The sequence below is a fragment of the Calidris pugnax genome, unplaced genomic scaffold, assembly GCF_001431845.1.
Source record: "Calidris pugnax isolate Ruff unplaced genomic scaffold, ASM143184v1 scaffold118, whole genome shotgun sequence".
NCBI classification, from domain to species: Eukaryota; Metazoa; Chordata; class Aves; order Charadriiformes; family Scolopacidae; genus Calidris; species Calidris pugnax.
The window spans coordinates 3,359,172-3,374,240 of NW_015090855.1; the positions used below are offsets into that span (position 1 = coordinate 3,359,172).

At 38.7% G+C, this 15,069-nt stretch overlaps 1 protein-coding gene across 1 annotated transcript in view; it reads left to right on the top strand.

Annotated features, from left to right (window-relative positions):
- TSHZ2 (teashirt zinc finger homeobox 2) overlaps window positions 1-9,313 on the top strand; it is a 144,756-nt gene extending 135,443 nt beyond the window's left edge. Inside the window, exon 2 of the mRNA XM_014943793.1 lies at window positions 5,200-9,313. Within this exon, the coding sequence (XP_014799279.1) occupies window positions 5,200-8,270 (3,071 nt within the window). The 3' untranslated portion in view covers window positions 8,271-9,313. The remainder of the gene's footprint in view (window positions 1-5,199) is intronic.
- The last annotated feature ends 5,756 nt before the right edge of the window (window positions 9,314-15,069 follow it).

The window sequence follows — 15,069 nt, forward strand, 5'->3', positions numbered from 1 at the left end:
GAAATTCATGCCCTAGTATCAGCTGCTGTAACTGTTTGAAAAACAAAGTTCTAAAAAAGAAGGACAAGAGGATACTGGGAAAATCTCTCCTTTGAGATAACAAGTTGTTTTGGACAGAAAATTACATTAGTAGTGTGGTGATTGAAACTTCCTTACTAAGCCACCGCGAAATGAATTGGAATGTGACAGTAAACAATAATAGCAGCAAAAGGTGCTAATAATTTCCCATTTTGCAATATAGTTGACTGGCCTCCCAGAAAAGAGCCGATTGAGTATATTCAGCCTTTTCTGAGGTTTTGAGAACATGTGAAACCTTACTCAGGATGCACATAGCTTTAGGAATAAAGCTCACACTACCGGGTTGTTTAGACCAGGTGACAGAGGTGCTCCTTCGTCTCCTACCCCCATGATTCAGGCAGATGCTCTTTACTCCTTCCGTGATGAGAATGGTAACCTTTCCCTGCATTTTCTTTCTGTCTTGCAGAATGTAACAAAAGGTAATTTCCTTCTGTTACTCTTTCCTGGGTACAGAAATTGTTAACATAGTTTTAAAAGCTCTGAAATGATATAATTCACCCTTGTGTTACAAATTTCATGTTTTGAGAGTTCTTTCCATGAAACTCTATTGCATTTCCAGAGTGCTGCATTAGGTTTTTGTCCTGTGAAATTCCAAAATGTCTTTGATAGAAGAGCTATGCAACATAGTAGGGATTTTTTTTTCGTCAGTTGCCAATTTATCTCTTCAGTTGATTTTCAAACTGGGATGAATCTATAGCTATGAACTTTTACAAAGAGCCAGGTTAAGATTTGTCTTTGGGTAGCTAATGTGGTTAGACATTTTTGAGAAAAAGGAATGAGAAGTGGTCATTATCCATTATCTGCATGAAATATTTCAGAGAAAGAAACAGCTTCTGCCAAACACAAAAAGATGTTTGAGCTGAAGCCAAACAAGAAGGAAACAAGATCACCTTATAGCACTGTGACATTGCTCTACTAATGATGTTATTTCAAGCAAAACTGGAATATATATATGAAGAAGTGCAGATGGTGCATGGATTTTACATGGATTAGCAGTGTTGTTCTGGACAATGATTCACTGTCCCTTTTTTTGGCAGAAAATAAATTTTCCAGTCTTGGAAAGAAACATATATTATATTATTTTTTTTTTAAGAAATGTTTTCCTATGAGGGAAAAGAGCAAATTTGAGTGAAAATAGCATCCACTGGTGGAAAAGTTAACAGTCAGAATGAACACTTTAAAAAAAAGGTGTATTCACACTCTACAATTCAAGGTCAGAAGTGATGTATAACGTGGTGCAAATTACAGGTTAGTCAGGGGTGCAAGGACCTGAAAGTCAATACTGGAGTCAGCATCACTGAATATGGATATGGCTGTGGAGGTGGATATGGATGGAGTTCTAGACCCTTAAGTTCAAAAAAAAGAGTTTTTGCAGGTGTATTAACTGGACCTGCTTTCTTTTAGTTATGCTATAGAAATATGCTAGAAATATCTAAGAAAATGTTATCTTTTGAAGAATAAAGAATCATCTGTTTATTGCAAACCTTGTCCTAGAAAAGCAGGTTTCTTGAGTTACCATTAATCCACTCACAAAGGCACAGAGGGAAATTTTTTAAAAAGTTAAAACATTTTAGAATTGTATTTTTTATTATTATCCATATGATAATATTATCCTTAATGATGTCATGATTTTGACATATGCTAACTTGGGATCAGTCAGCACTAAAGCCAAATACTTTATTTCCATTTAGGAAGCCAGAAATTGCTTCCATTCAATGCTCTGAAGCTCCTGGGTTTTGTCCAGTCTTCAAGATTTTTAGTCCCCCACTTCTTCAGAACCGCACGTTGCCCATCGTACATCCCTGCCTGGGCCTGTTTAATTTTGGTGGGAAAAATTCTCATCTGGGAAAAGGAGGAAGTGTTCATCTGGCTATTGAGTTTGGATTTCTTAATTTTATTTTTTTTTCCTGTTAAGACATCTATATGTGAGCATCTCAGAGGTTTGGAATGTCAGAATAAGCCTGGAGGAGAACTGGTGGGAAGAGAACAGGTCACTCAACAATTTATTATATGGACATCAGTATGACGTGCAAAATTTATGTTACTTGTTACAGACACTGCATTTAAAGCATGTGGGTGTATGGGCTTAAGACACCCTTTACTTATAAAATAAATAATGCAAAGTCTACTTAAATTAATGTTATTCCTGTTAAATAGCTACATCAGTTCATATCAAACTTCACGTCTAATGAAATCTTAGTAAAAAACACTGTTGGAAGGACACATGCATGTCTTGTACCCTAGGTTGTCTGCACAGAAGAGGTCTCCACTGTCCTTAAAATGCCCACAGCAATTTAAATCATTTAAATAAACAGAAATGGTTTTACAAGTGGGATATTGAAATGTGGTTTTAAAGGTGCCCAGAACCCTTAACCATTAAAATGGAGCTGACTGATGGTTTTGTGAAATTTTGATGGTACTTTCTAATAAGTTACTTTTACTACTTTCATAAGATGTGTCTGTATCTTATTCAGACACACAAAAAAAGAGGATTTCTCAGCACCAGTTACTCTTCTGTAAAGGTTATAGTAAACATGTCAATGCCTAATTAAGCAGAAAATTTTATCTGTATTGTGGGGGGGATGTGCAGCTGTCTGGTACTTCTGCGTCTCCTAGTAAATCCTCTTAGAAGGACAAAGGATATTGTGAGGAAGAAACTACTGTATGCATCCTCCAAAGGAAAAAAAATTACCTTCTGGTGAAAAATGGGTTAATAGCATTCAAAGAATTGGTGCTGAAATGGAGAATCAAATTTGCACCGACCCAAAACTGTGCTAAATGCTGTTTGTTGTCTGTTTTGTCTGATTCCTTCATTGGGTTCCCTCCTTATTTTTGTTTTGCTGGGTGTAATATGCTTGGCACTGAGATGCATCCTGGCAAGGGGCCAGCGTCGCTACCTACGCTGTGCAGCATCTCTCACACCGCGAGAACCCTGTCAGTCCCGCTCATCGGTTCGCGCTGCTCGGTTAACAAGGTTCCTGCTCAGGACGTGTAGGAGCTTTTGCCGCCTCCGTGTCCCTCCCTTCTCCTTGGCCCCCTGAAAAACATACAAGCTCAGAAAGGGGTACGCGGAAAGTATTAGCTGCTCATTAGGGAAGAAGTTTAGGGAGGAGAAAAATGTTTTGTTCTTAGTGTTGTCTTTGCTGCCTGCCTTAGTCTGATCGCCTGTAAATGGAGCTACTAATATTTCCTGCACCCCAAGACACTATGAAAAGACTTATTTTTTAATGTTTAACACTTAATATTTAGCTTTCTTGCTGAAAGAATCTGCTGAAGAGCATAGTGTTCCTGCTACATGCGATTATAAGACAACTCCTGTAGGTTTCTTAGCCCATCCACAGAGCACCATCATTTCCCTCTTCTTATACTGCAGCTTCATCCAGGAACCAGTTCCTCTAGTTCTGATTCATCTCTTTGGTTTGACAGTAATTTTGTGTTGGAAAGGGTGAGAGGCACATGCAAATAGACTGAAAAATGGAAACATATCTGATAAAACTGTGGAAGGCTCTGTCCATAAGTTAAAGTGCTTCTACCCTTCCTGACCATCCCTTTTGATTTCCTAAAAGGCTACCCTTGGTGGAGGAGTACCAAATTCAAGGGAGCAAAATGAGCGAGGTTCTCAAAGAGCCATAAAATAGGTTTTCTCAGAAAATGGGAAGGAATTGTATTTTAAACAAGTAACACTTTCAGGCTTATTTACTTAGTGGTCTCTGAGCTTTCAGGGTTACTTCATAATTAGGAATATGAGAATTTTATTTTATTTTTGCTTAGTTATTTCTAAGGGCAGCTTTGATCTGGGAGTTTGTTTTTTTTCTTTTTTTCTTTTTTCCTTTTTTTCTTTTTTCTTTTAACATAGTTACTTGGCCCAAAAAGCTTGATCTTAAGCAAACACAACTAGGGTCAGCAGGACTAAGTTTGCACCTAACTGGAAGAGCTCATCAACATATCTACCATGAATGTTCTTCTGAAATCAACATTTAGTTTTGATGAGTGGCTGTCAATAGCAGTGAATTGTTTCAGTGTCTGCTTGTATTGTACATAACAGGTTTGCAGTGGCTGTTAAAAAAATTACACTGGCATTTTTTGAAAACATATCCTAACCACTTGTTCTGCTCCATCCTTTCTTGTGGGAATCTGGGAGCGAACTGCTGACTGTGTTGAGTCATTGTGAATTGATCCACTAACTGCAATGGAGCCAATTCACCCTTAAAAATCCTTTTCTCTCATTCTTCAGTCTGTTTTTAACCAGGTTATTTCCTGTAACTTAGGCAAAATTACTGCTGATATAAGGCCAGGAAAAAAAAAAGAACCTGAATCCCTTAATTAATTTTAAAATTTACAACTCTTCCAGTATTAAGTTTATCATATTAATTAAATAGTTAATTTGTCAAAGAAAATCTTTCTAGACTTGTTCTACTTTTCCAGTTTTACAGATAACTTTGGTCTACCTCTGTTACATCCTAATAGTTTTGTGTAACTTCCAAGGGTTCTTGCTCTGAAATTTATGTATATGTTTTTATTGAAGCACCATTTGCTTTTATGGTACACGGTACACTACTTTTATAAACAAAAGAGTTCCACTTATGCCTATTAGTGCTTTCAGATGTTGTAATTTGACATATGAATTATTTGTGTATGTTCCAAAGCGTGTTTTTGGGTGATCAAATGGCAAAAGGTTACTGTACCTAGATGATGCTTTGAACCAGGAAGATTATGGCAGTTATTTTTCTTCTGTTCCTTGCCAATTCTACCCTTTCTCTCACTGAGGCTAAAAACAATTTGATAGAATTGAAGCTTTTAGTATAAACTTTACATTCTTACATATGAATTTTCCAACTGTCCCATTGCAGGACAGTTAGAATTATACTCCCATGACAGGAAAATTATTAACTCAGAATCCCTGGCAGTTATAAAGAATTACGATCATCTGCCAATATAATGCAGCAGCCTTCACAAAAAAGAGACATCATTTGGCTTTTTTCACTTCCAGGACTAACAGGCAATAAAGTTGTAGATTAAAACAAAGTCCTGAAAAGAAAATACATAGTGAAACTAGAAAGCTTGAACTGTATTATTCTCCTTTAAGAGGTTATTTCATATGTTGACATCATTACATTTCAGGTTATGTCCAAGAGGAAGACTTAAAGGAAGAGGAAGATATAAAGGAGGAGGAAGAAGATGATGACGACAACAACTCAACTGCTCAACTCCAGGGCAGCAATGACACTGGCACGGATGAGGAACATGAAGTGGGTCCTGAGCAGAAAGGGAGCTTTAGCTACCAGAACTCCCCTGGCAGTCACGTATCGAACCAGGATGCAGAAAACGAATCACTACTAAGTGACGGTAGTGACCACGTGGCAGATATTAAAAGCATTTGCTCTAGAGAGCCACAGGACCCAAAAAACAGCACTCATCCCAAAGCCCAGAATGAAGCACATGATTGCATGGACAAAATGACAGCAGTCTATGCCAACATACTGTCAGACTCTTATTGGACAGGCTTAGGGTTGGGTTTCAAGTTGTCCAACTCTGAAAAGAGGGGTTGTGACAACAGAAATGGAGGGAACAAAGCTGATTTTGATTGGCACCAAGACGCACTGTCAAAAAGCTTACAGCAGAATTTACCGTCCAGACCTGTCTCGAAACCCAACCTGTTCAGCTCCGTCCAGCTCTACCGGCAGAGCAGCAAAATGTGTGGAACGGTGTTCACGGGCGCCAGCCGGTTCCGGTGCCGGCAGTGCAGCGCTGCCTACGACACACTGGTAGAACTAACGGTTCATATGAATGAGACAGGTCACTACCAAGATGACAACCATAAAAAGGACAAGCACAGACCAACCAGCTACTCAAAGCCCCGAAAAAGGGCTTTCCAGGACATGGACAAGGAAGATGCACAAAAAGTACTGAAATGTATGTTCTGTGGTGACTCTTTTGATTCCCTTCAAGATCTGAGCGTTCATATGATAAAAACAAAACATTACCAAAAAGTGCCTTTGAAGGAGCCGGTACCAACCATTTCTTCAAAAATGGTCACTCCAGCAAAGAAACGTGTGTTTGATGTTAACAGGCCTTGTTCCCCCGATTCCACGACGGGGTCTTTCTCAGATACTTTTTCTCCTCAGAAGAATGCGAACCTGCAGTTATCATCTAACAACCGCTACGGCTACCAGAATGGCGCCAGCTATACGTGGCAGTTTGAGGCCTGCAAATCCCAGATTTTGAAGTGTATGGAATGTGGAAGTTCCCATGATACCTTGCAGCAGCTCACGACCCACATGATGGTCACTGGCCATTTCTTGAAAGTCACAAGTTCAGCTTCAAAGAAGGGAAAGCAACTTGTTCTGGATCCTTTAGCTGTGGAAAAAATGCAATCACTGTCTGAAGCACCAGCCAATGACAGCCCAGTTTCAAAATCAAGCAGTAAATCATCTGCAGAGTGCATAGCTCCCACCGCTGAGCTTAAAAAAGAAAGTAAAAAAGATAAAGCTGATGATGCAAACAAAGATGAGAAAGCAGTAAAAACTGAAGAGTATGAAGACACTCTTCAGAAACCACTGGATCCCACAATGAAGTACCAGTACCTCAGAGAAGAAGATTTAGAAGATGGTTCAAAGGGTGGTGGGGACATTTTAAAGTCCTTGGAGAACACTGTCACAACAGCCATCAATAAAGCTCAGAATGGAGCACCCAGCTGGAGTGCATATCCCAGCATCCACGCAGCTTATCAGCTCTCAGAAGGAGCTAAGCCATCTTTGCCTGTGGGTTCCCAAGTACTGCAAATCAGGCCAACAATCACCAATAAACTGAGGCCCATAGCTCCGAAGTGGAAGGTCATGCCTCTGGTCCCTGTCTCAGCAAATGTGGCCCAGTGCACTCAAGTGAAGAAGGAAACTGATGACAAGGAGGAGGTACAAAAGGACTATGCTAAAGAGAGCATCCAAGCTGAGCCTGCGTCACTCAGCCAGAGCGAGAGAGAACCTCTCCTCAAATCTGAAGCCTCTGCAGAGCCAAAAAAGACAGAACCATGTCCCTTGAAAGAAGAAGACAAAATTAAAGAGGACAGTGGAAAAGAAAAACCAGTCCTCAAGGAACCAACAGCATCTTCTCTTAGTAATGGTTGTGCTGCTGCCAACCATTCTCCTGACCTGCCTTGTGTCAACCCTCTCAGTGCGCTGCAGTCAGTACTGAATAATCACTTGGGCAAAGCCACTGAGCCTTTACGGCCTCAATCCAACTCCAGCCCCAGCTCTAGCACAATTTCTATGTTCCACAAACCTAATCTAAATATGATGGAGAAGCCAGTTTTATCTCCTGCTCCAACCCCACCAAAGCCTGCAAGCGTATCCAGGCACTATTTGTTTGAAAACAATGATCAGCCGATTGACCTGACCAAATCCAAAGGCAAGAAAGCTGAGTCAACTCAAGCACAATCTTGTACTTCTCCACCTCAAAAACATGCTCTGTCTGACATTGCTGACATGGTCAAAGTTCTTCCCAAAGCTACTACACCAAAACCTGCTGCATCTTCAAGGATCCCATCTATGAAGTTGGAAATAGATGTCCGACGCTTTGAGGATGTCTCAACAGAAGTCTCCACTCTGCATAAAAGGAAGGGCAGACAGTCAAACTGGAACCCTCAGCATCTTCTCATTTTGCAAGCTCAGTTTGCTTCCAGCCTCTTCCAGACATCTGAAGGTAAATATTTATTGTCAGATCTAGGCCCACAAGAGCGCATGCAGATTTCAAAATTTACTGGACTGTCAATGACCACCATCAGCCATTGGTTGGCAAATGTCAAGTATCAACTTAGGAAAACTGGAGGAACAAAGTTTTTGAAAAACATGGACAAAGGACATCCAGTCTTTTATTGCAGCGACTGCGCATCTCAGTTTCGAACCCCATCTACTTACATTAGCCACTTAGAATCTCATCTAGGTTTCCAAATGAAAGACATGAACAGGCTGGCTGTGGAGCAGCAAACCAAGGTAGAGCAAGAAATCTCCAGAGTTTCAGTTCAAAGATCTCCTGAAACAATAGCTGGAGAAGAGGACACAGACTCTAAGTTCAAATGTAAGTTGTGCTGTCGGACATTTGCGAGCAAACATGCAGTAAAACTTCATCTAAGCAAAACACACAGCAAGTCACCAGAACACCATTCACAATTTGTAGCAGAAGTGGATGAAGAATAACTCTTAAGGTATGCATGCTCTATAGCGAGTTTTAATTTCATCATTTTACGGAGGCTTCATAAGACATTTGTACATTCTTATATGTAGGAAAACAGTATAAAATGCATAATGTACTCCTGCTTCATTAATCTAATTGCATGTACATATCCATTTTATAATGTTTTCAAGAAGAGAGCTTGGTAAATGCATAACCACACTTCCCTATGTAGAAAAGTTGCTTCTTACTAGTAATTTCAAAATAGCTGTTTTCACAGTTCTCACTCTCTTTTTTTGTTTCTAAGAATTAATCGTTTCATGTCCTGTGCACTTCAATGTGGAATGCAACAACTAAATGCTACTCTTTGCAATGAGAATGGAAAAAGCAGAAAAAACACTGAAAACCAAAAGTTTATTGCCTCCTTCAATGTTAACACACCAGTAAATCTGATTTTGATGGGGGAAAAGAAGACAATTCAAATGTCGAATTAGCAAAATTTTAATTGTTCCAAGTTTCTCATAATCTCAAACCCAGCCTCAAGAACCTACAAATAACTCTGGGAAGTTTGTGTCTAGAAATTCAGTTATTCATCTGTTGGTATTTGGATGTTCAGTTTTGTAAAATACTTTAATATTTTACACTTACTTAAACACTTACTGTGAGTGGCCTTTTTTGTCGCATCAACCTAGCTCTCCATTCATTCCTTTTTTAATCTTTAAGATGTTTGATTATATTTTGTTTCATGCTGGTGGGAGTGCTAGTCAATCCATAAACATCACTGACTTCAGTGCAATTTTTAATATAAGCTGGGGGGGTTAATGCTTAATTGAGGAAACAGCTAGATTTTTCACAAGTTTAATATTTCAAAGACCTGTTAGTAGGATACTTCTACGTTAGTGTTGCTATTTTTTGCTGAAAGATACACCAACCGGAGTACTGCCACAACCAATGTTTATAACATGTAATGTAATATTCAGATGACACACAATTTTTGCATTTTTAATTTTACTTGATTCACAAACTTGAATATTCTTGATTTAAATAAATATGCAGAACATCAACTAAAAGTCCAAACAGAAGTTTTTTGTTCTAACGAGTTTATTTCCAGCAAGGCTCCATTAGTCATTCCCAACAATTTCTCCAGCAGACTCAGGCACTTCTTCTGTTCACAGAATAATCATGTGCAGATTCAGATTTTCTCCAACGTGTTCATTAGTTGAATAACATTCGGAAAATGAATTCGTCAGACAGTCAAAATTAAAGATGTGTTGTGAGTTGTCACTTACACCACCTGCTATTGTGGCTATTCTCTGGCTAATTGAGGGTGCAAGCACTTTGAGGATGAATACCCGTTTCTGTGAAGATTTCACATTTGTTTGCTGCAAATATTCATGAAGCTTTAAAAAAACACGTTCTGTGTACAGAGCCAGCACAAGAACTATGCATCACTTAAGCCCCATTAAAAAGGCTACTTTTGAATAATTTAAACCACTAATCAAAGGGTTACTTTGGGATGGGTAACAGAAGCTATTACTACAGAGTATAATGTCAGTATTCAAGTGCAACAAGATTTAAGTTTTGCATACATCTTGTATGTGCTGTCTGCATTTGACTGGATTTATCCTTCCTGCATACTTTAGCCAGCAAAATTCCATCTGACTCCAAAGGAGGTTGTTTTCTAAATAGGGCTAAAACCTTTACGTTTGTATTTTGGCATTTTTAACTCAACATTAGAACTCAACAAATAAGTGTTCCTTGTTTATCTGACCATTCAAAATCAACATACCTGACAAAATATCAGAAAGCTAAAAGAAATTGGTTAGGAAAGATATACCCTACTTTGTTTCCTTCCTCGCCAGTTAATGATTATTAAGACTCTGACATTCATAGTTTTCACACAAGAGATATCAGAGCAAACCAATAATTTGGGTACTATCAAACAAAAGCTATCTGCCAAATATATTAATGTAACAGTTATTTTGGCACATTCATGGCTTAATAGATGACAAATGTTTCAGATTTGGTCTTAAAAGCACCGTGTTATTACTAAGAGGCAAACCGAACACCCACCTTTATAAACATGTTACTATTTCTGAGAATTTGGGGAACAAATACAAAGAAAAAAAAAATCTCCAAGGGAAAAAAGTGGCTTCTGCATTGTAATAACCCACACAGACACATCGCGGATATTATTCAGGTGATATGTAACTACATAAATAAGGTACTGTCCTTCCTGCCTTTGGGTACTGAGAAATTGCTGTCCTCTTAATACTCATCCATTTCTAATTTATATCAAGCTGCAGGTTGTATCTTACCTTTGAAAAAATATATTTAAATTGCAATGACAGACTGATAGCACTGTTATCTGGAACTATAATTTTAGTTGGTATGCATGATAGCACAAATTGTATGAAATGATGGGGTATTTTGGATAGCATTGTAAAGATTTTATTATAGTTTTGGAGCCGTAAGCCTATCGAAGTTCTGACTATGTTAGAATTGTGGAGGCCAGAGTTTATTCATATGGTTTCTTCCTGAGATCTGCAAGGAGACTAAATCAAAAAACAGGGATTTCCAGAGTTTACTTGTTCTTACTATGTTATTTTTAAGATTCAGTGTACATTTGAATAATAACATAGAGGAGAGCACAGTATTTAGAAACAAGAAATATAAAGCATACTGAGATGCTTAAAACACACACATGTATTTGCATTTACTTCTTCTAGGCAATACTGTAGTGAAATAGAAATAAAAATAGAGAAAATATATGGAAATAAATGGAAATAAAATCATGGGAAGAGTACTTAAAGTATAGAAATACATAAAATATTTTCTATATTTCAATGAAATTTACTATTAAAGATTATATTTTAAAATTTTAGCTATCATTAAAAATAAAAATTAATAATCTGGGTTAGTACTGTAGAAAAATGTGTTATGTATATGGATTTATTTTTAAGACCTCTGTAAGGCTGTTTATAAGAAATTTGCTATAAATTCTTCTTAAATATAAAGACGCATATATCTGTTTTATGTTCCTCTTCAGTGTTTTCTTGAATTCTTCTAACTGATATGGGTTTAGTAATGTAAAATTATGTGTAATATAAACAATCAGACATTTCTATTCTCTTTCATTTAACCTGCTTCAAATTTGGTTTTATTGCTATTCTTCAAAGAAAACTCATGAACATTATGGAACATGGCTTTAATTAGAAGTAATTTGTATGTTGACTTATACCTTTGAAGAACATTTGTTCATTTTTTCAACTAAATTAGAATTTTTATGTTGTCCCAAGGAAGAAAAAAAAGACAAGGCAGAATTTTATATATCACTTTAAATTCAGGTGCGATTGACTATAAACTGGTCGGTAACCAAGGCTATCTGTGGTCTTAGCTACAACTTTTTATAGAAATAAGTCTCTATAGAGTCAAATTTACCAACTTGATTGGGGAGATTTCTTTTTCAAAAGACCCTGATAAGTAAACAAGCAGCTACCTGAGATGAACTAATTTGAAAGTACGGCTGCCGCAAAACAAAAAAATGAGTCATAATGATAAACAGTTTTTCTCTCCGTTTCCTCCTTTGTCTTTTTTTAACCATCAAGTTTAAAGCTTCTACAGTGCTTTTTTTCTACTTTATAGGAGACAACTGACATTCTGTGGTAAATGGAAGAAAGAGCAGAGCAGAACTGAAAATCCTCTAATGCACTGACACTAACTTGCCCTCTATTGTTGAAAATGAGCAGGCAATCATGATTGTTCATCAAATGGCTCCTAATGCAGTTAAAGCATTCAGCTATAATTTCTCCTTGCATTTATAATTACTGTCATAGACTGCACACCTCAGTGAGCAGATTAAAGCTATAAACTATTTAGCCGTAGCTTTAAGATGAGGAACTTGATTTGTCTGGCAGCAGTTATTTGTTAGAGAGCTTGACACTTCACATAAAAATGACTCAACTTGATGAAGAACAATGCAGTTTAAGCAATGCAGTGATTTTAAATCAGTCATTATACCACGCCCTGTAAGAATTGCAAAGCAATTTGTTAAATGATATATAGGACACGTAGATAACTGTATGTGTTAAGTATACCAAAATAGAAGATTTTTTTCTTCTGTGGATTTTATTTTCTCATTCCTCTGATACAGAAGGAGATGCTCTGAACATCATGTTCCACTATTAGCCAATATTGGTGTTACATGGGCAAAGACAATGGTGTGAATTAGTCGTCCAAAGCTATATTCTTGAGAATTTAGCTTGCTTTTCATCTTTCATTTCGTCTTAGCAAGAAACATTAGAAACTGAGAGATCCTTTGAGAAGAATCAGACATGCTGGGACGTAGCTGCCTGCAGTAGTGTCCACTGCGATTTTGTAAGCAGAATTTACCAGCAAAACTGAGGGTTCTTACCATGTCATTGGCCATGAAGAGAAGGTTCATTGCAATGAAAGCCTTGATTATTCAGTTCAGATTGCTTTTCTGACAACATCTTGTTGGAAAATGATGATTTCTCACTGGTAAAAAATTTCTATGAGAAAGTTCCGTTTTAGAATAGACTTGTGTTGGGGTAAACTAAGTACCATTGCTGAGCATCTCAAAGGAGAAGGCAGGGGAATAGGAAGGGGAATAGGTTGGTCTTTCTGCTGAGCTGGAGGAGAGACGCAGAGCCCATCCTCAGCAAGGAACCGCCTTCAACCCATCACTCCACCCCCAAAATAATCCTGTTCTGTTGAAGCCTCAGTTCACCTAATCCTTTGAGATTTATAACTGTTTCCCCAAGTGGTAGATCAGGATATTTTTTTAATTTAACATTTTTAAATCTTCAGAATTTTCCTGGATAGCATTTTTCAATCTAGCAATAGTCCTTGTAAAACCAATAATACCGTGTTCTTGGCTTCCCTGAGAGCAGGGTCAGACCAGATGATACATCAGTGTGTCAGCACAGATATATCAGTGCAGATTTACTTGCTTTTTATGAATACTACAGGTTGCTATTAAGATCAGTATTATTTAACATTGCATTAGTGCATCCAACCCACTAGGTCAACCCATATTGTTTCTAGGCTCTGTATGAGCATACTATATGTGACAGTTCCTGCCCCCAAAAGGCAGGAAGTCTTCTGCTCTCAAAGAAACAGCAACTTTTAAGTATTTCAACCAGATTTTAACTGACCTTGAATAGCACCTACCTCCTCAAGCATTCAGTATTCATAAGGATACCAAAATCTTGCTTTCTCCTTGCTGCGTCTGATATTATTAAATGGTACAGCCTTCATAATCTATAGCAGAATATTTTTACCCAATGAGATTTCAAAGGAAGGATGCCTGAGTCTTACTTATACATTTTACACCTCAGCAATCAAATCACAAAGATCAATAACAAAAGGAAAAGACACGAGTAGTATCCAGCCCTCAAAAGCACCTTTCAATAAAAATAATGTAATTTAGCAGGATGATCACTCAGTGCAAATATGATGGAGCACAGATGGAAAATGAGGAACATTATAGATATGGCTTTATGGGAGGAGGAAAGGAGGAAGAGATTTTTCACTATTTATTGGGATAATGAACAGATAATTCATGATTATTAAGCTGTAGTCTTCAGGTCTCATTCTGCCATCTCTTCCCATCTCCTTGGTTCAGAACTGGGTCTGTTTGTGCATCTGGGCAGGGTCCGCTGGCTGGGGAAGGACCAGGCCTTTCCACTGGTTTTCACACACCAGTGGAGTCTCACAGGATTGACGTGAGCTGAGCTCCAGCTCAGGACCCTGCCTGTGAGAAGAGGAATGGGGTGGAACACGCGACGCGCAGCACAGAGCTAATGTCAAAATTGTGATGGAGTTTCTTTTTCAAGAGCATCTCACCATCGGGAAAGGGGCAGCAGATCCTGGGTTTCTAGCCTGTGATAACATTAGGACACAGAACCAGGGAGCAAAATCAGAGCCTCTGAGAGAACCAAAGGGACTGATGCTCATCCTGCCACCTCCCTGTGTCTGGAGAATTGTGTTTCCCCAAGACCATGAGTTGGCCAAGCCCTTGAAGGTGTGAGAGGGCAGGAAAGGTTTCCTACACTCAAGTTTGCAGTAGGGATCCAGCTCTGGGGTGCAGTGTTGGCTCTGTTGGCTCTCCCCCTGGCAGATGGACAGACGGGACAACCATGGGGCACGGCAGAGGCTGGGCAGCCAAAGAGAGGGCACATCGGTGGTCGGAGACAGAGCAAACAGCAGCAGCTCACTGGAATGGAGGGAAGGAGAGAGACATGGGGCCAGCAGGGGACTTGTTCATCGTAGTAAATTTACACAATCCCTTTATTAAAACAAAACAATTCCTCCTCACCTCCAAAATCCCTCCCTGCCAGCACTCAGCGCCAGCTCTTCTGCCAGGGGTCAGCACGTGCAGGAGTGGGGGAGGGAAGGATGGGGGAGTGGAGGAGGTTGTCATGTCTAATGAATACCCTGAATGTATCGAGATATATATTTTTTTCATTTCAGAAAAGGTTCCATTAAGAGGGAGACAGCCCTAACATGTGCTTTGGCCCCTCATCAGATTTATGAGTATTTGCTCTGCTCTTTAATAGGAAACTCTGCAGCAACTGCCACCTTGCCTGCTCTCCCTGAGATACACAGTGGCTTCTCGGGGAAATGCACTTCATTATTAATGTGAATTTGTACGTTTTTATGACACTGCTTGGGGGAAGGGACAGGCAGAGATTTCCTGGTGATATATGCTCATTTCTAACCATTTATTGTCCCAGACAATCGAAGAACAATGATAAACATTGTTATAGAAAGTGGAGAGTGCCGCAGTGACATTTTTGAAGG